This window comes from Zootoca vivipara, chromosome 12 (assembly GCF_965207765.1).
Source record: "Zootoca vivipara chromosome 12, rZooViv2.hap1.1, whole genome shotgun sequence".
Taxonomy (NCBI): Eukaryota; Metazoa; Chordata; class Lepidosauria; order Squamata; family Lacertidae; genus Zootoca; species Zootoca vivipara.
Genome location: NC_142595.1, coordinates 31,884,323 through 31,910,422, shown reverse-complemented (window position 1 = coordinate 31,910,422; position 26,100 = coordinate 31,884,323). Strand labels below are relative to the sequence as shown.

Sequence of the window (26,100 nt, the reverse complement as noted above, 5' to 3'; positions counted from 1 at the left end):
GTGTCACCCTATGAAATGTGGACATTTTAAAAGTTGCATTATCTGTGAAGTAGAGGTCGTATCTGTTTAAACAGGGATTAAACAGTAGATTTCTTTTTTAGAGAATATTTGCATTGTGGATTATTTTAGGAGCTATTTGTTACAACTTTTCATGAGCTCACAGGTACCACTTTGGCAACCCCTCATTTAAGGTAAGACCTTCAAGTTATGCAAAAAATGAGGGAGGCGGGAAGAATAGAGCAAGCTGCCCAGACCCCAGAAAAATTGACTTCTCTGCTCACCAGTTGTGTGGGGGGGGGAGTTGATACTGTGAGCTGCTGGGTGTTCCTTTGGAAATGACACCTGCTCGGGTAGTATGTTTACAAATAGCACAGAACCCTCCTGTTTTGAGTGTGGTCAGATCTTGGAGGAGGAAATGTTATGTTGCCTTTCCCCCTGCCACTCCTCTGTGGGTTTATGCAGGATTTAAAAATACAATTTTACTGATAGTTTCATCCCCGAAATTGATTCAGGGTTGTACTTGGGTTGTGTGTTCCCCAGGTTGGTCCAGGTCATGTCAGTACTGATCCACAGCCCCAGATTGTGAAGTGGGGCTATAGACAATGCTTACAAATCTCCTAGTAGTTTTTGTCAAGCATGATTCAACTTCAAACGACATCATCCCTCTTGGGAAACTCTAATCACAGCTATTTTTCTCAAAATCACTGGTCTCAATCATTTTAACACAATAGACATACAGACCTAATTAGCAATCTCCACAGCCAAACACCTGAAAAACAAATATAAAACCTTGTGTTTTGAGAACTGGATCCAGGCTTAGGCAGGGCTGTGTCATTTTCTGAATGATATGTTCCCCTTTTTTTGTTCAGGTATGTTTTCCACCAGCGGATTCTGAAACATGATAATCTATGTTTGGAAGCAATAAAATTTCAACAGGGCCATGCTAGTGGTTGTGTTGCTGCTTGCACTGTTGTGTCAAACTGCATCCAAGACACATTCCATTAACTGCAGCATATATGATGATCCTCTCCCTATTCCTCATAACTTTTATAAGCCAGGTGACATAATCATTGGGGAGATTGTTTCCCAGGTGTTCTTAAACTACAATAACCTCTCTTTCACGGAACAGCCTATGCAGACATTGATTGATGAACCTATGTAAGTCATAAATTCTTTAATCTCTCTCATTCTATGTTCAGGCTACAGTAACTGAGAACATATCAATAATGCAATGCTGTGCTGTAAGAATTTCCTAACTTTATAGCATGAGAAAAGGGGAACCTGCAAACTTCCAACTGTAAATCGTGGGGTGAATGGGTGCAGAGAGCAATTTGAGAATTTGGCCTACAGCCACCATACAAAGAATCAGTTATAAGCACTTGGGAATAAATGTTGGAAATCGGGGCAGTGGCAATTACCTCCTTTGTCTACAAATTTAGCAGGATGCTTTGCAGGACCTAGTTTTGGTATGGAACTATGTGGAGGGAGCCTGATTGATCTTGAATATCTCTTGAATCTCTATTAATGACGTGGCTTCATATGCAGTTTTCATTCAAATGCAGAAAGTACCCTTAATACACATTCATTAAGTTAGATTCACTGAACTCAATAAGTTCAAGTTAGTCTGGTCCATTAAATTCAAATGAACTATTTGAATGACTGATTTTGTATGGAATCAGCATAAAGATAAGCACACAAGTTTAGGGAAGCTTCTAAGTTTAACAGACCATTGCATTTTAATATTTTGTTGGAAGCTGCCCAGAGAGGCTGAGGAAACCCAGCCAGATGGGTGGGGTATGAAAATATTATTATTATTATTATTATTATTATTATTATTATTATTATTATTATTACTATTACCCAGAGAGTCACACTTTTGATTGCTGTGATTGCCAGTGAGGCCATGTGATTGAATGTGGAGAGTAGGTTTGTGGAACAATTTATTAACCTCCAGAATGATCCCAACACATTTAGAGAACGTGGCTAAGCAGGGGGGAAATATCTACCAGTACTTCAGATGTAATTTTTGTCTTCTATGATCCCTTGTTTTGCCTCAACCTTGCAAGGATTCAGATGATCATGAAGATAACAGATCATTCTTGCCATTGCTGTGGTCATTTTATTAAACAGCTATAATCCTTATTACAGTTCAGCGCCTAAGAACTACCAGCATATTCTGGCTTTAGCATTTGCGGTCAAAGAGATCAATGAGAATCCCACAATCCTGTCAAATATCTCTCTTGGCTTCCGCATCCTCAATAGTTACTTCAATGCAAGGATGACCTACAAGGCCACTCTGAGCCTCCTTTCCACACAACAAAGGTTTGTCCCCAACTTCAGCTGTCACAACCAGAACAATATGATAGCACTCATTGGAGAATGTTTCTCTGAGATCTCTGCTAACATTGCAGTTATTCTGGCAAGCAAGAAGACTCCTCAGGTATGTTTAGTGCATGAAGGTATGGAGATTTCACAATTGTGATATACCCTCCTGATTTCAGGAACACATTGCGTAAAGTTTCTTTTGATGATTTGGTGAGAAAATTGGTTAAATGCTTGATGGTGATACAAATAGGTGGACTTACAGTTCAATACAACAGGATACTAAAGGAGTGATTATCAATTTCTCCTCTTTAAATCAAGTGAGGTTTTGAGTCGTGTGATGCAGGGTTCTGTCTTTCACTAAGAAGACTTCAAATTTTCTTCAAATTCTTACATGAAGAGCTGGAAGGAATCCCAATGTCATCCAACTGTTAAGAATGGCTAAGACCTCAGAATAAAATTGAAATTCTGCTGGTGAGGTGTTGGATTTGCTCAATTGTTGTCTGGTTGTAATAATAGACTGGATGAGGGCGAACAAAGAAAAGAGTAATTCAGACAGGAATGTGTTTCTGCTACTAGGTGGGCATGTGGTATGGCTGATTGATATGCAGCCCTCTCTTAAAAAGACACCGCTCTCCCTCTGAAAGAGTGGGCCCATAGTTTGGTGCTCATCCTTGATCAGGATTCAGGCCTCATCACGGGACTGAAGCTGCCTTGGTTGCGCTGTCGATGATCACCAGCGGGCTAGGGACAAAGGTTGAAGCTGTTTCCTAGTTCTGCTGGATATCTCAGCGGCTTTTGATACCATCGATCATGACATCCTTCTGGACTGTCTAGAGGAGCTGGGGGCACTGTTTATAGTGGTTCCGCTCCTTTCTTCTGGTCATGTCCAGAAAGTGATGTTGGGAGATGAGTGTTCAGACCCCTGGTCTCTCACTTGTGGGGTGCTTCAGGGTTCCATCCTTTCCCCCATGCTTTTTAATATCTATATGAAGCCACTGGGAGAGATCATCAGGGGGGTTGGACTGGGTGTTCATCAGTATGCAGATGATACGAAGCTCTACCTCTCTTTTAAATCAGAACTAGTGAAGGCGGGGAAGGTCCTGTGTGAGTGCCTGGAAGCATTTGGAGGATGGATGGTGGCTAACAGATTGTGGTTGAATCCTGACAAAACAGAACTACTGTTTTGGGGGGTCAGGGGATGGGCGGGTGTGAGGGACTGAATGGGGTAACTGAGGGACTGAATGGGGTAACTTTGGATTCACAGCTGTCCATGGAGGTGCAGGTCAATTCTGTGTAAAGGGCAGCTATTTATCAGTTCCATCGGGTACGCAGGCTGAGACCCTACCTGCCCGTAGACTGTCTCACCAGAGTGGCGCATGCTCTAGTTATCTGCCTCTTGGACTACTGCAACACACTCTATGTGGGGCTCCCTTTGAAGGTGACCTGGAAACTGCAACTACCATAATCCAGAATGCGGCAACTAGACTGGTGACTGGGAGTGGTCGCCAAGGCCATCTAACACCGGTCCTGAAAGACCTACATTGGCTCCTAGGATGTTTCCAACCACCATAAAAAGTGTTGGTGCTGACCTTTGAAAGGAGGCTACAGGGAACCAGGCAAAGGGCCTTCTCGGTAGTGGCGCCCACCCTGTGGAACGCCCTCACATCAGATGTCAAGGAAATAAACAACTATCAGGCTTTTGGAAGAAATCTGAAGGCCACCCTGTTTAGGGAAGTTTTTAAAGTTGAAGTTTTATTCTGTTTTTAATGTTCTGTTGAAAGTCACCCAAAGCAGCTGGGGAAACTCATCCAGATGGTTGGGGTAGAAATAGATGATGATGATGATGATGATGATGATGATGATGATTTATCCATTGTTGTTACTAAAGGCTCAGCGGCATAGATACTGAAGGGTGTCATTCAACAGCTTTGGTTGGTGGTCTAGCTATAAAAACCCATATGGCTATGGAGAACCTGGCTGCAGTTGCATGACAGGCACATTAATATGCCTAAGAAAGTGTTTCAATATAATAAGACCATTTGACCAGTGCCAGTGCCATGATTCTATAATGTAGCTGTTTTCCTAATCTGAAAATAATCCCTTTAATTTTTATTTCAGCTCACCTATGGAACATTTTTGCCATCATGGGATGAGAGAATAATTTTCCCTTTCTTGTACCATATGGTCCCAAATGAAGCCCACCAGTACATGGGAGCTGTCCGATTATTTCAGCATTTTGGATGGACATGGGTTGGGCTCTCGGCTGTGGACAATGACAAAGGGGACCGATTTTTGCAGACAATGCTTCCTTTGCTTTCTGAGAATGGCATCTGCTATGCTTTTATTATAAGATTACCACGATGGACTTACGTAGATGAACTGATACAGTTGCTTCTAAAACACTGGGACAGCTATGCAATTATCATTCAGAGAAAAGCCAATGCATTTTTTGTATACGGAGAAAACCCATCCTTTCGAGTTTTGAGAATATTGCTATTTCTAGCAACCTTCACTCAGTTGCCTCCGCTGGAGAAAGTATGGATTATTACATCTCACTGGGATTTCACATCAATGTCTCTTCAAAAGAATTGGGAAATGCAAACTTTCCATGGCTCCTTATCCTTCACAGTTCACTCAGATCAGCCATTAGGATTCCAAAAATTCACTCAAACATTAAATCCTTCCTGGTCAAAAGGAGATGGTTTTATCCAGGACTTCTGGGAACAGGCCTTCAGCTGTTCATTAAAAATGCTCATGGAGGATGAGGAGAGTGCCTGTACTGGAGAGGAAAAGCTGGAGAGCATTCCTGGAATTTTATTTGAAATGAAAATGACCGGTCACAGCTACAGTATCTACAATGCTGTCTATGCCGTGGCACATGCTTTGCAAGCCATTTACAAATCCACCTCAAAGCGTAGAAGTTTAGATAAAAGGAACAGATTGTTATTACAGAATGTGCAACCATGGCAGGTAATGATATATATATATATATATATATATATATATATATATATAGAGAGAGAGAGAGAGAGAGAGAGAGAGAGAGAGAGAGAGTAGCTTTTAATAGAGAAGTAAAAGGAAATGTTTCACGACACAGTGTACTAAAGTAATTTTCAGGTTATTGTTCTTGTATATGTTGATCTAGGGGACCCAGGTTAAACCACTGAGCCTAGGGCTTGCTGATCAGAAGGTTGGCGGTTCGAATCCCTGTGACGGGGTGAGCTCCCGTTGCTTGGTCCCAGCTCCTGCCAACCTAGCAGTTCGAAAGCACATCAAAATGCAAGTAGATATATAGGAACCGCTATAGCGGGAAGGTAAACGGCGTTTCCATGTGCTGCTCTGGTTGGCCAGAAGTGGCCTTGTCATGCTGGCCACATGACCTGGAAGCTATACGCCGGCTCCCTCGGCCAACAATGCGAGATGAGCGCGCAACCCCAGAGTCGGTCACGACTGGACCTAATGGTCAGGGGTCCCTTTACCTTTACCTTTATATGTTGATCTAGCTCCACTTATAGAACCTTATCCAGAAATTGGAAAATGGGTATTTCTGGATTTGCAACTGTCTTTAGGTAGGAATGAAAATCCAATATTTACTTACTTATTCATTTATTTAAAAGTAGGCAAACAAGCAGAGATTTATGGCTCTATATGCTTCCATTAAAGAAAAATTCACCCAGATTCAGTTGTTGCAGTTTATGAAACCATATTGATCAATAGTGTTGCTCTCATTGTAATGTAGTACATTTCAAAATTATTTGCAATAAGAAACTCACATCAAAGCAAATGAAAGGTAATGACAGCTTGGTGGATGGAGGAATTCAGCCTAGTGCTAAATTGGAGTGTGCACAATGTCTTCTCCACCCTTGCCCCACTTCTCTCTCTGTATTTTCTGTAAACCTATTATACAGACTCCTCCAACCCTCCAAAGCAGATTTAGGAGGTGCAGCTGAGAGTAAAGGGGGGAGAGTCCAATTGCAAAATCAGATCTCTCCCTCAATTGCTTTCCTATGGTAAAAAAATAGTAGTAGTAAGTAATAGTAGTCAGATAGCTCTTTATGAAATCATTTAAAGCATAATTACCCCTTTCTTCATATTCATTTTGAGGTTCATCATTTTCTAAGAAGCATCGTATTCAATAACAGTGTTGGAGACACTATCCAATTTAATAAAAACAGAGAATTAGTTGCAGGCTTTGATATTACAAACTGGATGATGTTCCCCAATGGTTCAGTGATGAGAGTAAAAGTTGGAAGGCTAGAACCTCAGGCTCCTCTAGGCAATGAATTGACCATGGATTATGACCGGATTGTGTGGCATCAAAGCTTTAATGAGGTAAGACATAATATAATTATCATTTATAGTTTATTAAATTTGTAAACCTATTTAATAAAACTCAGGACAGTTTTATTCACAGAATAAAAATACAAGATAAATGCACAAAATGGATGGATAATAAAACCAAAAATTAAACTAAACAATAACGGCCCCGCTCTATTATTATATAATAATAATTATGTAATTATTTTGAACCTGTATAAAAGTAATCTGTACCTGTGTCCAGTTGTAGGTGAGAAACTGTCTACACATAGTGAATTTAAAAATTACTATATGTACCTCTTCCCTGAAGAAAGGGGTATTCTGCTTACACCTTGATATTTCCTCTCATTCTCTCCATGAAAACCTGCACTTTTCTCTTGTGGGGAATGTTTGCATGTCAATGAAGCCAATTCATCATTCAGTCATCTCTTAAGGTATTGAATTGTGTTTGGTAGCATTCTCTTTTTTGCTGCTGCTGCTGCTATTTTAAATTCCTACTTCGTGAGGATTAACTCATAGTTCATGATTTTTTTCTGAGTTCATGCTTATATATCTTTAAGTAAAATATACCAGGAATAAACCAGGAAACTGTTCAAAAATCATCATGCATATCCATTGTTTATCCTTCAAAAAAGTCACAGAATCTCTTGTTACATCATTAACCAGGCCTTATCTTCAAAGGGACTTTATATCCTTATTGGTTATTTTTATATCCTGGGAATGAGGGCAAAAATAACTGAAATGGTCACTTTCAGAGTTGGAACATTACCATTAGTAATAAAACTCCAATGAATACTCAAATGTAATTATGTTTAGTTGTGAATATAGCAGCTGTGAATATTCCCATTCATCTGTTCTTGATTTTGTTTGAAAATTATATCTTTAGAGGAGAAAACAAGCTCAAATGGAGAAGCACACAACTTCCCATCTTCTAATCCCCCACCCTCTGAATATAAAGCCTACCCCCACTACCCCTCACTGTTGAGGCAGTCCTTCAAAAGTCTCAGAAATTTCCTTTCAAACTGAAATTGAGAAAAATTCCTGGCATGTCTAATGACTTTCTTCAGTGCCAGCAAGTCCGCTCACCTTATTTGGTGTGTGGAGCTGTGACCAGGCCCCAGGCCCAGCAGGTGAGTTGACCAGGTACAGAGAGTTGCACCCTCCTCACTGCTGCTTGGCTGCACCGGTGGAACTGGGTTGGGCTCTACTCAGAGGCCGGGCCCCACTAACAAATCAGTGCCAATAGAGGGCGTGACCATCAGAAATTTAAACCACGGCGCCGAACAATGGGAAAAACTATGGCAAAAAGATATAAAATTTACTTTATGTTATACACTAAGAGAGATGACGTACAGATGGCACCAAACACCGGACAAATTGGCTAAAATTTACAAAAGATCCCACATGTGCTGGAGGTGTGAAAAAGAAAGGGGTACATTCATGCACATGTGGTGGAGCTGTACAGAGGTGGGGGTGTTTTGGAATAATATATATGAAGAATTAAAAAAAATTATTAAAGTGTATATTTACTAAAAGACCAGAGACATTCCTATTGAATATAATGCCAAAAGAAATGGAGAAAACAAAGGTAACATTACTTATGTATGGAACAACAGTGGGTAGAGTATTAATAGTGAGAAACTGGAAGAATAAGGTAGTACCCAATATAACAGACTGACAAGCCCTAATGATAGAATATATGCAATTGGCAAAAACAACTGGTGGAATAAAAGGTCAAACCAAACAAAAAGTCAATAAGGAATGGGAAATTTTTGAAGATTATTTGAAAAAGAATAAATTAAAAGAAACCCCGTTGGCAGAAATAGACTGTACCTTGTAAAATAAATTATTAGACATCAGTTGGAATGAAAATAAACAACATATATATCACTGTGCAAAATATAAAGGAAATAACTTAAAAACCAGCAAGTTTAATTGGATGTCTGTTCAAAATCTGGTGAAGAAAATGTGAAGATGAAAGTAATAGAATAACGTGATTTTTAAGATTAGTGTGGGTTATGTGTAGGTTTTTGTGATGAGTCGTATGTTGGGGTGCGGGAATTATGTAGGTAGGTAGGTATGAGTTAGTCGTGTAGGTATGTATGAATTAGTTAAGTGTTAGTATGGTGAGTTTATATGTCCGTAAATGTGAAGTTGTGAAGTTGTTTGTTTCAATCTATTTGTTTCGGGTTTTTTTGTTTTAAACAATAAAGACCTATTTTTTAAAAATTTTTAAAAATAAACCACGGTGCCATGAGGAGACCGTCCTCTCATGCCCTTTGCCATACTGGGTCGGACCAACTCACTCTTTGCAAATCCACCACTCTAAAGAAAAGAACACTTTTCTTGCTAATCATACTTCATGTTTCTATATAGGTTCTGCCTCGTTCTGTGTGCAGTGATAGCTGCTATCCTGGCTCCAGCAGGAAAAAGAAGGAAGGAGAGAAATTTTGCTGCTATGACTGTGTTCTGTGTCCAGATGGGATGATCTCCAACAAGAAGGGTATCGAGAGATCAGTTGATATTAATAAGCTTAGATATTTATTATTGATATATTCACAGAGAAAATGAGATTCTTCACTTGCTCTAGTGCAGGCATGTCAGACCTGCGGCCCTCCAGATGTTTTGGCCTACAACTCCCATGATCCCTAGCTAGCAGGACCAGTGGTTGGGGAAGATGGGAATTGTAGTCCAAAACATCTGGAGGGCCACAGGTTTGACATGCCTGCTCTAGTGGGTGAGACGGTAGTGCCCAAAGAGAGGTGCTAAAATTCTTTTAAAAATACTTCTTTTAAATAAACAATAAGGAGACCAGCAAATGCATTTCAGCTCCAGAAATATATCCGATAATAACAAAAAACAATCAACACTATATTAAACATGGATTAATATAGTGGGAGGCAGAAATAATAAACCATCTAGGCAAAGGGAATCTCCCCCCAAAACAGAAATTCAGGCCTACCGTATATTCCGGTGTATAAGACGGCTTCTGAACCCAGGAAAATCTTTTCAAAAGTTGGGGGGCCGTCTTATACACCGGGTACAAGAACCTGCAGTCGCCGTATATGGTGGGGGGAGCTCAAAAACGGCCGTGGCTGCATCCCCGCCATATGCAGTGACCGTATGAACGCGAAGAAGTGCTCAGGAGAGGGCTACTCCTGGCCAGGGAGGATGGCTCCCTCATGGCTTCGCAACCCGCATCAGCATAGAGATACAGTTTTGTGTATTTCATTGGTGTCAAGCTGCCGCCTCTTCTCTCTTTGTCAGCGCATAGCAAAGGGATCTCTCTGTCTCTCTCTTTCTCCGCTCCCTCTTTCACTGCTCTGCTCAGCGTCTTTCGCTGGCTATGCGAGCCGCGATGTCTCTGCCTCTCTATCTCTCTCCTCTCTATGGCTTCTATTCCCCTTTCTTTTGCTCATGCAGGCAGCCTCGATGTCTCTGCCTCTCTATTTCTCCCCTCTCTATGGCTTATTTTCCCCTCTCAATAACTAAACAAACAAACAAACAAACAAACAAACAAACCACCATCTCCCCAGCTGCAGACTTGAGTGCTGGAGAAGACAGCCTCCTCTCCCCTCCCTGCCAAAAAAGGGCTAGAGAATATCCCAAATTCTATATTTTAACTTGAAAATTAGGGGGTCGTCTTATACGCCCAGTCGCCTTATACGCCGGCATATACGGGTACATCAATCATGAAAAAGAACTTACTGATCAAAGTTCTCTTCCATTCTGCATTACCTGGAGTGATTAACTTGTCCATGCTGATTATTCACCATCCAAGTTGATCTCATTAATACAGAGAACATAGATTCACTGAATATCTATGAAGATAGTTTGTATTAAAGATTCTTAAAAATACTTTTAAAAAGAAAACACAGAGAGGCATTTAGAGAGAGAATGGGAAAGAGTGAATGAGAGAAAGAGATGATACTATTTTGCTGTCAGGAAAAAATGAAAGAAGATGAAAGGATGAATTGCTACTAACTTCTATAGTTAATTAGACATCTGGAAATATAATTATTGCTGCATTTCTGTGTGTCAAATGATTGAAATATTGAAACATAGATTCACTGAATTTCTATGAAGATGGTTTGTATTAAAGATTCTTAAAAAGTTTTTAAAAAAGAAAACACAGACAGGCATGTAGAGAGAGAATGGGAGCGTGAATGAGAGAGAGGGGTGAAAAGTGCAAGAAGATGAAAGGATAAATTGTTACTAACTTCTATAGTTAATTGGATACCTGGAAATATAACTATTGATGCATTTTTCATTGTTAAATGCTTAAAATATTGAAACACCTCTTCCATTTCTCAGATATGGATGCCTGTGTCAAATGTCCAGAAGACCAGTGTCCCAACAAGGACCAAACTAAATGCATTCCAAAATTGGTAACATACCTCTCTTACAAAGAAGACTTAGGGATCATCTTATCTAGCTTGGCTATTTCTTTCTCTTTGACCACATGTTCAGTACTTGGAATTTTTATGAAGCACAAGGACACTCCCATAGTGAAAGCCAACAACCGGACCCTCACCTACATCCTCCTCATCTCCCTCCTCCTCTGCTTCCTCTGTTCTTTGCTCTTCATTGGACAACCTAGAAAGGCAACCTGCCTTTTACGGCAAACTACTTTTGGCATTGTCTTCTCTGTGGCCCTTTCTTCTGTGTTGGCAAAGACCATCACTGTGGTTGTGGCATTTATGGGAACAAAACCAGGATCCAGAATGAGGAAATGGGTGGGGAAAAGACTGGCTAATTCTATTGTTCTCTCCTGCTCTTTTATTCAGGCTGCCATTTGTACTCTTTGGTTAATTTCTGCTCCTCCATTTCCAGGTAGAGACATACATTCAGTGAAAGGTGAAATCATACTGGAATGTCAGGAGGGTTCTGTTTCCATGCTTTATTGTGTCTTGAGCTATATGGGTTCCCTGGCCATAATCAGCTTCATTGTGGCTTTTCTTGCCAGGAAGTTACCTGACACCTTCAATGAGGCCAAGTTCATCACTTTCAGCATGTTGGTGTTTTGCAGTGTGTGGTTATCCTTTATTCCAACCTACCTGAGCACCAAAGGAAAATACGCGGTGGCTGTGGAGATCTTCTCCATCTTATCATCCAGTGCTGGTTTACTGGGTTGCATCTTTTCCCCAAAATGTTACATTATTGTGCTGAGGCCTGAGCTGAACAACAGGGAACAACTCACAAGGAAAATAAAATGAAATATATGTGTGCATCTCCTTTTATATTTATATATATTGAAGTGTGGGGAGGAGAAAGTTTTTTGATATTTCACATGAGATTAGTAGCATTGGTTCAAACATCTCTGCAAATCTCATTGAGGTTTCCAGTGTTGTACCTGGCCTAGAGTTGAGGGATCATTTCCAGATGGTGCAGCCTAATGTGGAAAGGATACGTGCAGTGATGCATTTGAACACATGCCTTCTGGACATTTTACCTTCCTGACTAGCTAAACCAGCTGGAGTGCAGTAGCTAGGTGTATCCCATCTCTAAAAAGATCACACTGGACCAAATGGTTTAACATTTACTGGCCAGTTCCCGAAATACCATTTCTTTCTTTTTTTGCGAAGTGGAAGGGATAGAAACTTCATGTGTTCCTGAATTGCATTGATTTTTTAAGTCCACTTCCATCTGGATTTAGGCTTTGTTTGGGAACTGAATCAGAATTGATTGACTAGGTGGGTCACTTGTATCAATAGAGGGACACTTTGTTGTTGTTGTTTAGTTGTTTAGTCGTGTCCGACTCTTCGTGACCCCATGGACCAGAGCATGCTTCAATGAGGGACACTAGGAATGTCAAAATGTTACTCTTAATCTCTCAGCAGCTTTTGACATATTGGTATCCCCCTAGATTTAGCTGGTTGAGATGCGTATCAGATGCTATGCTATAGTAGCTGTGCTCCTGTATGGCTGACTTCAGAGAATAATACTAGGAAAGTGTTCTCCAACGCCCTGGTACTTATGTGATGGGGTTCTGTGGGAAACTATTCCCCACCCCCGGTGTTATTTGACATGGTGTCTGGAGCCATTGGGAGCAATCTTTAAGAATTTTGGAGCATGGTGCTTCTGTTTTTGAAAGATATGCTGGTTGCCCATTCAGGACAGGTTGCACTCCCTCTAAATGAGTAAGTAGGTACCTCTTTGATACATTTTTTTATGTCATTGGAGTCATCTTTGGCTAGGAGTATCTCCTTTGCCTAATAAGCTACAGTGGTGCTCGACTTACTAATTTAATCCGGTCCGAAGGCACCTTCGTAGGTCGAAAAATTCGTAAGTAAAAAAACACCATTGGAAATGCGATTTCCCATAGGACTGCATTGGAAACGGAAAAATTCGTAAGTTGAAGCAACCCCCATCTAAAAATTCGTAAGTCAAAGCAACCGCATCTAAAAATTCGTAAGTCGAAGCAACCCCATCTAAAAATTCGTAAGTAAAAAAAAACCCTATCTAAAACTGCCGCGGTTTCCGTTCGGATGTCGAGAAATTCATAAGCGTGCGGCCATTTGCCCCCTTCGTAAGTCGAAAAATTCGGTTGTCGAATCGTTCGTAAGTCGAGGTACCACTGTACAAGTTACAAAATGGCTGATGTGTGTGGAATTAAAATAAATGGCTGCATTGTGTGAGGTGTTTTTTTTAATGGCCTCAGTAAGGGTATAAAATAATAATAATAATAATAATAATAATAATAATAATAATAATAATAATAATAATAATAGCCTCCTCTGGAAGAGACAGTTGACCACAAAATAGTGCACAAATGCCCACCTTTCAAAGTGGGTGGGAACCATTTCAATACCTACAGAGAATGGCACCCTGCTCCTCTCCTCTGTTCAGAACAATATATTGAAATATATTGAAAGGTGCCTAACCAGTGAAAAAGAGGTCGTACCTGTGTAACTAGGGACTGAGCAAGCAGTAGATTTCTTTTAAGATAATATTTGCATTGTGCATTATTTTAGGAGATATTTAGTACAACTTTTCATGAGCTCCCAGGTGCTACTTTGGCAACCCCTGATTTAAGGACAGACCTTCAAGTTACGCCAAATATGTGTGAGCTGTATGTGTGAACTTTACTCTGGTCCAAGAGAAATGTTATTGCCACCTTCCTGGCTTTGCACCAGGTTCTCCATCCAAGTTGGTTAAAGACACACACACACACACCCCGGTCAGATCAAGCCACCTGGAATTATCCAAGGCTGTCAGCAGATGAAAAAACAGGTTGGAAGAATAGAGCAGGCAGCCCAGAACCCAGAAGGATTGCATCCTCTGCTCACCAGCTGGTGGAAAGAAGAATCAATTCTGTGAGTTGCTGTGTGTTCCTTTGCATGCTTACAGATAGCACAGAACCCTCCTGTTTTCAGTGTGGTCAGACCTGGGAGAAGGAAATGTCATGTTGCCTTTTCCCCTGCCACTCATCTGTGGGTTTATGCGGGCTTAAAAAATTCAAAATTACTAGTAGCTTCATCCCCAAAATTTATTCAGGGTTATACTTGGGTTGTGTGTTCCCCAGGTTGATCCAGGTCATGTCAGTACTGATCCACAGCCCCAGATTGGGTAGTGGAACTATAGACAATACTTACTAAATTCCTAATAGTTTTTGTCAAGCATGATTCAACTTCAAACGACATCATCCCTCTTGGGAAACTCTAATCACAGCTATCTTTCTCAAAATCACTGGTCTCAATTCTCTTAACACAATAGACAGAGAGATGTCATTAGTAAGCTCCACAACCAACATCTGAAAAACAGATATAAAATCTTGTGTTTTTGAGAACTGGCTGTGTCATTTTCTGTATGATATGTTCCCCTTTTTATGTTCAGGTATGTTTTCCACCAGTTGATTCTGAAACATGGTAACTGATGTTGGGAGGCATAGTTTTCTCACCAGGATGATGCTAGTGGTTGTGTTGCTGCTTGCACTGTTGTGTCAAACTGCATCCAAGACACATTCCATTAACTGCAGCATATATGATGATCCTCTCCCTATTCCTCATAACTTTTATAAGCCAGGTGACATAATCATTGGGGAGATTGTTTCCCAGGTGTTCTTAAACTACGATAACCTCTCTTTCACGGAACAGCCTATGCAGACATTGATTGATGAACCTATGTAAGTAATAATTTCTTTAATCTCTCATTCTATGTTCAGGCTGCACTGAGAACATACCATAATGCAACATTGTACTTCAAAAATTTGTTTACTATATACCATGAGAAAAGTGGAACCTGCAAACTTCCAACTGTAAATCATTGGGGGTGGGGTGCCATACCTCCCCTCCCCCAAAGTTTATTTCTATTTGACTACTGATGAATAACTACATTTATATGCATCTTAATAACATAAAGATCTCTAGGATTTACCTGTTTGGTGTTTGTTGGTGCCCTTGACAAATATGAAAGCTGTACAATTAAAGAAAAGCCCACAAAAATATGAGAAATACAATATGCAAAAGCAAAGGATTTAGCTACTTTTGTTTTCCGCTCAGTTTGTTCCTATCCTTTGCTTGAATCTCTTCCTTCTCTCATACAGTTCTGGACTTCTGGTCTTTTTGTTCCCTATTCTGAGAATTGCAATATACAAAAGCAGAGGGTTTCACTACTTTTGTTTTCCTCTCAATTTGTTCTCATCCTTTGCCTCAATCTCTTCCCGCTCTCATACAGTTCCAGACCTCTGGTTTTTTTGTCCCCACTATGTTTCATCCTTCCTCTTATTTTCAGCCTTGCCGTTTATTGACTCCTGTTTATTGCAAACTAGAAATAGGGGTCCACAATCATATCTGATTATTCAATGACAGGAAGAGTATGCCACATGTATTGGCAAAGTCTTGCCCCAATTGTTGTTCATACTTCTACAATGAAAATTGCACAAGTAATTTGCCCAGGCAGGCACATTATGTGACCCATGAGAGCAGCAAAATAACAAGACTGTACAATGGTGATGGGATAAAATCAGGCCAAATCTTTATTGACAGCAGGAGGCAGGGCAAGGGTTGGCATAGCATTTTGTCCCAGGATCAGTTCACTATTCCACAAGCCCCGTTTTGATGGGATGGATCTACTGGGTTTGGGTTGTTCCAAACCTGTACGACAGGAGCCAGCCAGTGTTGTATCTTGCTGTGGTGCAAGCCAAGCAAGCAAGGTCTCACTGGGGGACCAGGGTGCAGATTCCAACCAGGCAGATATAGAACCCACACTTGGGTTTGCTATGGTAAATCCTCTCCTCAGGCCCCTTATGGGGACCCTCTATACTATGCTGATCCGGCCCAATGCCATTTCTGTCCTCATACAAAAATTCTCTTCCACGTAACAAAGAAAAGCCATTATTTAACTGAGGGAAAGGTGGAAAAAACCCCAACCAAGTGCCCCCAAAACCCCAACCAAGTGCCCTGTTAACCAACGACCCAAAATTGCTCAGTGAAGACTAAGCAGAGGGAGGGTGGACAGGAAGCTCTTAAAACAAAATATTTTTGAGCTCCAGGGGAAGGAGCCTTATATAGGTTTCCTCCTCCCTTCTTCAGCAAGGGTTCATTGGGCAGCTTTTTCCCCATGAGTCCATCAAACAGAGAAAATACTGGGCAAAACCTTGCCCAGTATTTTGCTGCTATCTATGGGCCATAATGCCACTGGGCAAAGGTGCCCCATGCTTATCGGGCATGGAATGGGGCATATCAAAGAGATATGTGGTTTAGGAAAGTAATTTGTGAGGTGGACTAGAGGCACCATCCAAATAATTCATTATCAGTTGATTGAACTAACTTCATGGTGGGTGTTTTTTTTAATAGCCTTCATCTGTTCTTATCCCCTGTCCTGACCCCCATGTTCTCAATATGTGTGGAAATTCAGAAAGAATGTTACAATTCATTCTGATGCAGTGGAAATCACCCTCTTTGTCTCCAAATTTAGCGAGATACTTTGCAGGACCTAGATTTTGTTTGGAACAATGTGGAGGCAGCCTGATTTATCTTTGATATCTCTTGAATCTCCATTAATGATTTGGCCTCATATACAGGTTTCATTCAAATGCAACATATATCCCCTAATACACATACACTAAGTTAGATTCACTGAACTCATGAAGCTTGAGTTAGTCATGTCCATTAATTTCAAATGGCCTACTATGATTAATTTTGTATAAAATCAGCATGAAGATAAGCACACAGAGAGAGACACATGGGTTTGTTGTTGCTGCCAGTGATGGCATATAATGAAATGTGGGGGATGAGTACGTGGGGCAATTTATCAAGCTCCAGAATGGTCCCAACAGATTGAGAGAATGTGGCTTTTCATGGGAGAAAGATCTACTTCAGATGTCTTTTTTTATAAAAAAAATATGTATTGTCTTCTATGGTTCTATGATTTGCCTCAACCTTGCAGGAATTCAGATGATGAAAATTACAGATCCTTGTTGTCATTGCTTATTACAGATCAGTGCCAAAGAACTACCAACATATTCTGGCTTTAGCATTTGCGGTCAAAGAGATCAATGAGAACCCCACAATCTTGTCAAATATCTCTCTTGGCTTCCGCATCCTCAATAGTTACTTCAATGCAAGGATGACCTACAAGGCCACTCTGAGCCTCCTTTCCACACAACAAAGGTTTGTCCCCAACTTCAGCTGTCACAACCAGAACAATATGATAGCACTCATTGGAGAATGTTTCTCTGAGATCTCTGCTAACATTGCAGTGATTTTGGCAAGCAAGAAGACTCCTCAGGTATCCTCTTCAAATGATTTATCAATTAGTCCTCTTCTAATGAAGGGAGTGGTACAGGGTTCTGTACTGAACTCAAAACATCTCCCCCCCCCAAAAAAACCCCAATAATTCTCAGTGACTTAGATGAGGAGGTGGAAGCGATTCCTATGTCATAAAACTGGGAAGAAAAATTAACACCTCAGAATGCAGGGGTAAAATTGAAATTTGCCGGTGAGGTGGTGGATATGCCAAATTGCTGACTGGTTGCAATAAGAAACTAGAGGAGGACCAAAAAGTTGTAGGTTAATCCAAACATGAAGGGGGTTCTGCTTGTGGGTGGTTCTGCTGTCTACCTGAATGGTATGTACCCTGCTCTAGAGATCAATTATTCTCCCTATGAAACATTGGGAAGAGTTAGGTGGTCATCCTGGATCAAGTGTTGTTATTTATGGCTCAGGTGGCTTAAGTGGTATTGAGGGCCTTGCAACAGCTTTGCCTTATAGCCAAACTACAAAACCTTATCTGGATATGAAGAACCTGGCTCTAGTTGTGGGTCAGGCCCATTATGTCAGCACAGGAATGACCAAAAGGTTGATGTGGGTCAAATCTTTATTGATTACAACATGTAAACTGGATTGGTGTGGCAATGTGGCTTTCCCTTTTTTGAATATCGGTGTTATTTTTGATACAACTCAACCCAGCACACGGGCTGAGGAATGCACACAGAATTTTACCAGCTGAGAAGACCCAATATGATTTTGGTCCATGTGACTGGAATCTCTCTGGCAAACTGAGGTGAGCAATATTTGGCCTGTCCCAATCCAAGCTACTGGCAGGAGCTGATTTTTAAACACCAGATCCTATCCTACATTTGAGGTTCTGTGCATGAAAAATAGAAATTGAGGAGGGGATGTGAAAACCAGAATACCTGTTACATAGCAGGCAAAATGTAATTCTAGACTATCTCTCTGACATGACTAGATTTTGTTTCATCATTAGTAGAACCATTTTAATAGTAAATGAAGTTGACAAGTGGAACCAATCATAGGTAGTACTTAAGCTCTCCTGCATTAGAAGTCTTCAAGTAGAAGCTAGGTCAACATCTGCTGAAGATGCTCTATTATTCTAAGATATAACATTCTCTTCATCTGAAAAATTGTGTTAATTTTTCTTTCAGCTCACTTACGGAACATTTTTACCATCACGGGATGAGAAAATGTATTTCCCTTTCTTGTACCGCATGGTCCCAAATGAAGCCCACCAGTACATGGGAGCTGTCCGGTTATTTCAGCATTTTGGATGGACATGGGTTGGGCTCTTGGCTGTGGACAATGACAAAGGGGACCGATTTTTGCAGGCAATGCTGCCTTTGCTTTCTGAAAATGGCATCTGTTCTGCATTTGTAATTAGACTACCACAATGGAGTTTTGTAGAGAAACTGATAGAGTTGTTTCTGGAGCATGTGCAAAGCTATGTAACCATCATTCAGGGAAAAGCAAATGTATTATTTATATATGGAGAAAACCCATCTTTTCAAGTTTTGAGAATATTGCTGTTTCTAATGCCCTTCACTAACTGGCCTCCTCTGGAGAAAGTATGGATTATTACATCTCACTGGGATTTCATATCGATGTCCCTTCAAAAGAATTGGGAAATGCAAACATTCCATGGATCCTTATTCTTCACAGTTCACTCGGATCAGCCATTAGGATTCCAAAAATTCATTCAAACAATAAATCCTTCCTGGTCAAAAGGAGATGGTTTTATCCAGGACTTCTGGGAACAGGCCTTCAGCTGTTCATTAAAAATGCTTGTGGAGGATGAGGAGAGTGCCTGTACTGGAGAGGAAAAGCTGGAGAGCATTCCTGGAATTTTATTTGAAATGAAAATGACCGGTCACAGCTACAGTGTCTACAATTCTGTCTATGCCGTGGCACATGCTTTGCAAGCCATTTACAAATCCACCTCAAAGCGTAGAAGTTTAGATAAAAGGAACAGATTGTTATTACAGAATGTGAAACCATGGCTGGTAATTATAATTCTATTTTTTAAAAGGGTGGTGGGAAGGTAAGCTAGCTTTTAATGCAGAGGTAAAAGGAACAGTTTTACGAAAGAGTCTACTAAAGTTGTTTCATGGATGTTGTTGTGTATTAACACAGTTTTAAATGTGGGAGGTGGGTATTTCTGGATTTGCAACTATTCTTAGGTAAGAATGAAAACTCAATATTGTTAGTTTAAAAGCACTTTGTGAATCTCATTGAAATCGTTTAAAACATAGTTACCCCATTCTTCATATTCATTTTGAATCTAGGTTCATCATTTTCTAAGAAGCATCCTATTCAATAACAGTATTGGGGACACTATCCACTTTAATGAAAATAGAGAATTAGTTGCAGGCTTTGATATTACAAACTGGATGATGTTCCCCAATGGCTCAGTGATCAGAGTAAAAGTTGGAAAGCTAGAACCTCAGGCTCCTCCGGGCAGTGAACTGATGATTAATTATGACCAAATTATGTGGCATCATGGCTTTAATCAGGTAAGACATAAGGTACATTCACATAATATATTTACCTTAGTACAAGTAACTCATACCTGTCTACAACTACACTTAAGGAAGATTCTACACACACTGTTTTTAAAAATCACAATGTATAGCTCTTCCATGTCTTGATCTCTCCCTGCATTGCTTCTATGTGACTTTGATCAGCTGCAAGCTTCTCCCTGGCAAATGCTTGGATATATGATAATGCTAAGGTTTCTTTCTTTCTTTCTTTCTTTCTTTCTTTCTTTCTTTCTTTCTTTCTTTCTTTCTTTCTTTCTTTCTACAAACATACATACATACATACATACATACATACATACATACATACCCCGCCCATCTGGCTGGGTTTCCCTAGCCATTCTGGGCGGCCTACAACAAAATATTTAAAATACCATAAAACATAAAACATTAAAAACTTCCCTAAATAGGGCTGCCTTCAGATGTCTTCTAAAAGTCAGATAGTTGTTTATTTCCTTGACATCTGATGGATGCTGGACCTCAGTGTCCAGAGCTGAATGTTGGGGGTGGGGACGCTCCTTCAAGTATAAGAGGGAAAATGCCAATTCATCATTTTACCATCTCTTCAGGTACCGAATTATTCTTAGGGTTCCCGCCATTATTCCTCTTTTTTCTGAATGTATAATCATATTCCTCTTCTTTCTCAATGTATAATCAAAGTGTCATGATATCAAACTTTTCTACTGCTTCCAAATTAACTGATACGGTAGTTCCTTTATTTATTTTTCTAACCTCATGATCGCATTTCCTTCAGTATACAAGTTACCCAAGAAACAGTGGCGGAGCTTCATGCTCCACCACCAGGGGGAGAGCAGGCACACTGTCCCCAGTGACGTGGCACACATTCTGGGGGCAGGGCGCGGCGCATGTTTTGGGGGTGGGGCACGCCGTGCGCAGTGACATGGTGCATGTTTTGGGGCGGGGCGTGCTGTGCACAGGGGCAGGATGTGCTTTTGGGGGGCGGGGAGGGCAGCAGCGATGGCACCCCTGGGATCGCGTTGACGGGGCGATCCGCCCCTATCTTCCTACGCCCCTGCCAAGAAATGCCCCCCCCAACAGTCATCTTTAAAATTGCTGCTATGTTACATCAAGGTATTTGAAAAATCATATTCCAAACCATCAATAACCCTTCAGAAAGTCATAGGATCTATCCTTACATAATTAATTAAGTCTCATCTGCAAAGTACCTTTATCACTTCCCTAGATATTTCTATATCCTGGGCATCAGGGCAGCAGTTACTTTAAATGGTCATCTTCAGAGTTGGAGCATTACTCTTAGTAATGAAACCTGTTACTCAGATGTAATTCTGGTTAGGTCTGGAGAGAGCAGCTCTGCTCAGGTTTGGGCTTTATCTACTCTTTTATCCACTTTGTAAAACAGCTTTATTAGACTATGTGATCTGAAGTCCTGCATTGTTGAGTCTTCCAAAAGTCTGTGGCATTTCTTTCCATACTGAAATTGAGAGTACCAATAATTTGCTGGCATCGCTAATGACTCTCTGTAACCAGCCCACTACCTGTGGATCCACCATCCTGAAAAAAATGCACTCCTATGCTAATCATACTTCCTGTTTCTTTACCACATTCTGTGTGCAATGAAAATAGCAGGGGGTGACTGCCAGGGTGTTGCCCTGGGTGCATTTTTCTGGGGGGGGGGTGTTTGGGTCATCGTGCTATCCTGTCAGCCCCGAGTCACATTGCAAGACTGGAATCTGATCTGAATGATTCACTGCAAAGTGGCTTGGGGCTGACACGGTGGCATGAGAAGGATGCAACAGCCGAGGCTGGGATCAAAGGGTACATGGGTGTTGTGTCCTTTTCACGCCAGGGCTGCTCTGCCAGCCCCAAACCACTTTCTGAGACTGGGATCAGTCTCACAAAGCAACTCAAGGCTGGCATCACGCCAATGGCATCAGCAGTGAGGGCTGGGCTGGCATGGCAGGTTCCGTTCAGCCTCTGTGCGCTCTGCCTGCCTGATACATGCAGACATCCCATCCCGGGTGGCAGCAAACCACATTACACCACTGTTTTTTCTATTGTAAGCCACTCTGTGATCTTTGGAGTAAGGGCAATATAAACACGTAATAAATAAAAGATGAAATATAAATAAAGTACCCCGTATCTAAAGCTCTCCTCACTATTTGGAGGCCCACCATTCTATAACCAAAACCCCGATTTGTACTGTTGGTAACCCTTCACGGTTCTGTGCAGGTGCTCCCAGTTTCTGTGTGCAATGACAATTGCTATCCTGGCTACAGCAGAAAAAAGAAGGAGGGAGAGAAATTTTGCTGCTATGATTGTGTTGCATGTCCAGAAGGAATGATCTCCAGCAAAATAGGTAGGAGACATATGGATTCAGCTACATTAGTCAAAATACAGCATTATAAATGTGTTATAACACTGTGACAGCAGTGCAGGTGAAATCACAACTCAATGATATTTTCAATATCAACTGCTTTTTACAGAACATTTTCAGAGTGTTTTTATCGCTATGTAGATCTAACCATAATGTACAGATGTACCAAACAATTTCCATAAAGTAATATATTTATTTATTCATTGCAGTGAAAATAGGAAACAGGGTGGTGATGACACAGAAATCAAAAGGCTAAGATCCATTTTGAATAATAATAATAATAATAATAATAATAATAATAATAATAATAATATTTATACCCCGCCCATATGGCTGGCTTTCCCTAGCCACTCTGGATGGCTTCCAACAAAATATTAAAATACAGTAGTCCATCAAACATTAAAAGCTTCCCTAAACAGGGCTGCCTTCAGATGTCTTCTAAAAGTCTGGAAGTTGTTGTTCTCTTTGACATCTGGTGGGAGGCGTTCCACAGGGCGGGTGCCACTACTGAGAAGGAGAACTTCCTTAGAAAGGAATAAGCCCAAACAATTTCAGATTGGACAAGTTCAAAGTAATAAACCCCAAAAATGGAAATGAGTCCCTAAAGGCTTTGGAACAAGTGTGTGTGCGCGCTCATGCCCACGTGTGTGTGAGAAACTTCAAGCCAAGGCAAAATTAAGCAAAGTGAAAGAAGTGAGCTTCAACACAGAGCAGATGCTCTTTTTGATCCCAAATGACAGCCTAAATCAGGCACCCCCAAACTGCGGCCCTCCAGATGTTTTGGCCTACAACTCCCATGATCCCTAGCTAACAGGACCAGTGGTTGGGGAAGATGAGAATTGTAGTCCAAAACATCTGGAGGGCCGAAGTCTGGGGATGCCTGGCCTAAATATTCTAAACTCACAAAGCTCAACGAGCACTGCTAGCCATATGGAGTAACATATCCTGTCCCTTCTTCATACAGGTGCATTGTTTAAGCTTGATTAAGGCATCATCAGCATTTTGACACCTGAAAATATAACCACTGCTGCTTTTTAATATAAATAAATGCCTCTTTCATTTTTTCAGATATGGATGCCTGTGTTAAATGTCCAGAAGATCAGTATCCCAACAAGGACCAAACTAAATGCATTCCAAGAGTTGTAAGCTACCTCTCTTACACAGAGGACCTAGGAATCATCTTAGCTACCTTGGCTATTTCTTTCTCTTTGATCACAGCTTTTGTATTTGTAACTTTTATTAAACACAAGGACACCCCAATAGTGAAAGCGAACAACCGAACCCTCACCTACATGCTCCTTGTCTCTCTTCTTCTTTGCTTCCTTTGTTCCTTGCTCTTCATTGGAGAGCCTGGAAAGGTGACTTGCATTCTCCGACAAACAGCTTTTGGCATCATCTTCTCTTTGGCCCTTTCTTCAGTGCTGGCAAAGACCATCACTGTGGTTCTGGCATTCATGGCAACCAAACCAGGGGCCAAGATGAGGAAATGGATGGGGAAAGGAGTAGCAAATTCTATTGTTCTTTGTTGCTCCTTTGCTCAGGCTGGTATTTGTACTCTTTGGTTATGTACTTTCCCTCCATTTCCTGATACAGACATGCTCTCATTGCATGGGAAAATCATACTGCAATGTAATGAAGGTTCAGCTACTATGCTTTACTGTGTCTTGGGCTATATGGGTTCCCTGGCCATAATCAGCTTCATTGTGGCTTTTCTTGCCAGGAAGTTACCTGACAGCTTCAATGAGGCTAAGTTCATCACTTTCAGCATGTTGGTGTTTTGTAGTGTGTGGCTATCCTTTATTCCAACCTACCTGAGCACAAAAGGAAAAAACACGGTGGCTGTGGAGATCTTCTCCATCTTATCATCCAGTGCTGGATTACTGGGTTGCATATTTTCCCCAAAATGCTACATTATTCTCCTGAGGCCTGAGCTGAACAGCAGGGAACATCTCATAAGGAAAATAAAATGAAATATATATGTGTATCTCTTTGTTTTTTAATTCATATTGAGGCTAGGAGGAGGAGGGATAATGTGTTGGTAGAGATCCCAACAGAATTCAAGTAAGGGTGCAGACATCTCTGCTTTAATTCCTGTGAAAGACTTGAACCCACCTCAGACATGAAATGCAGTGATGTGGTTGATAAGGGGGCCATCTTCATTTAAAATTGTGCCAGGTATTTTCTCCAAGTTATGCCTACAAAGTTGGAACATTTAAAAAATATATCTACAAACAGTATTTAATTGCTCACTTTTGCAGCTGGACGTTCTAAAACTAAATGTGTTATAGTGGCTCATAAAAAGTTTATATCTTCTGATAAACATGTCACGGCTTAAAATTAGCCGCTGTTTCTTTAATACAAAAGGAACTGAGTCAGCAGCCTACAATGAATCAGCAAAGCCTGCATGATTCATGTAACCTTTCACCAGCATATGCCTGTATATATAGCTGGTTGTGTTTGGTATGTATAAAGCTATTGATTGTGGTTGCAGAAGACTTTTTTTAAGAATAAAAGCAGCATTCTGCAAAGTACTCTTTCTCAAGAACTCTTTGTGCCAACTAGGACCAGGCAAAAGAGGCAAAGAGGTCAGAACATTTTCCCTTTTTTTCAAACACTGACAAAATATGTAGGACAATTTGGAATATGCAAAGGCAGTTTGAAGGAAAGAGAATACTGCTGTGAAGTATAAGGACAATTTGACCAAGTCATGAACATCTGCCCTACAGGTAGAGATGTGCTGGTTTGCAGTCACTGCCTAGCAGTTGAATAGCACCATATTAAGCACCGCATATCAAGTAGTATAGTTCTTTAAAAAATCAATACTAAAGTTTTTTATGTTAGCCCCTTGTTACAATGTTCAGTGCCATCACCTTCTTCTCTGGTGCTATGCTATCCTTGCCTCCTTGCCTTTCTTGGAATCACTTTGTGTGTATTTTTATAAAAAAAGTTTTAGTATTATTCTTATTCACATCACACATAAAACAACATAATGCACAATGCATCAACCACACTGCTTAAAAATACCAAATCAAATTCTTACAGTTCACTCCCAAAAAATCTTTTTAGCTCATAAAACCCCAAAACAGTTGACACACATTGTAGAAAAGATGGGGGTAAGAATTCCCTTTGGTCACACAATCTGGAACATCAGTTTTTCAGCCAGGACTATTGTCCATTCTCTGGAGTACCATGCTTTCCGCCAAGCTTTGAGTTGTTTAGGCATTATAGTTATTGACAGGACCTGAAATAGATGAGGAACTTGGGGAATAGCGACATCTTCCCAGCTGCAATGCGGTCCAAGCAATAAATATTTAGACCCTCCCAGGATTTCAATTCCTGCCTAACTTGTGATAGCAAGCACTCAAAATTAGCTTTCCTTAAAGGGTGAAAGTTTTATTGTCATGAATATTCCCAGGTAAAGTGGTACCTCTGGTTACAAACTTTATTCATTCCGAAGGTCTGTTCTTAAGCTGAAACTATTCTTATCCTGAGGCGTGCTTTCCCCAATGGGGCCTTCCACTGTGTGCACAATTTCCGTTCGCATCCTGGGACAACGTTCGCAACCAGGAGCAGCTACTTCAGGGTTAATAGAGTTCGTAACCCAAAGCGTTCGTAACCAGAGGTACCACTGTATTTCATCTTTTGACGACAGATTAAAAAACCTGCAATGCTTTGTTTGAAAGCTTGAGACTGTGGTAACAAAGACGGTACATATACGGTACATAAGTTCAGATTTGGTTTCATTGATGTTTAGGCCTGGCCCTTTGCCAGAATTATTCAATTATTTCAGAACTTAAGGTATTGCCCATTCCAGCTTTGATAACATGAG

At 40.7% G+C, this 26,100-nt stretch overlaps 2 protein-coding genes across 2 annotated transcripts; both read left to right on the top strand.

Moving 5' to 3' along the window:
• The first annotated feature begins 940 nt into the window (after window positions 1-940).
• On the top strand, window positions 941-11,858 carry LOC118077503 (vomeronasal type-2 receptor 26-like). Its single transcript, XM_088654673.1, has 6 exons — window positions 941-1,158; window positions 2,149-2,440; window positions 4,444-5,295; window positions 6,430-6,657; window positions 9,019-9,145; window positions 10,957-11,858. Exons 1-6 carry the CDS (start codon window positions 941-943, stop codon window positions 11,856-11,858), a joined length of 2,619 nt encoding a protein of 872 aa, XP_088510799.1.
• A 6,674-nt stretch (window positions 11,859-18,532) lies between these two features.
• Window positions 18,533-24,241, top strand: LOC118077504 (vomeronasal type-2 receptor 26-like). Its single transcript, XM_088655264.1, has 4 exons — window positions 18,533-19,381; window positions 19,664-19,891; window positions 22,127-22,253; window positions 23,340-24,241. Exons 1-4 carry the CDS (start codon window positions 18,569-18,571, stop codon window positions 24,239-24,241), a joined length of 2,070 nt encoding a protein of 689 aa, XP_088511390.1. The 5' UTR covers window positions 18,533-18,568.
• The last annotated feature ends 1,859 nt before the right edge of the window (window positions 24,242-26,100 follow it).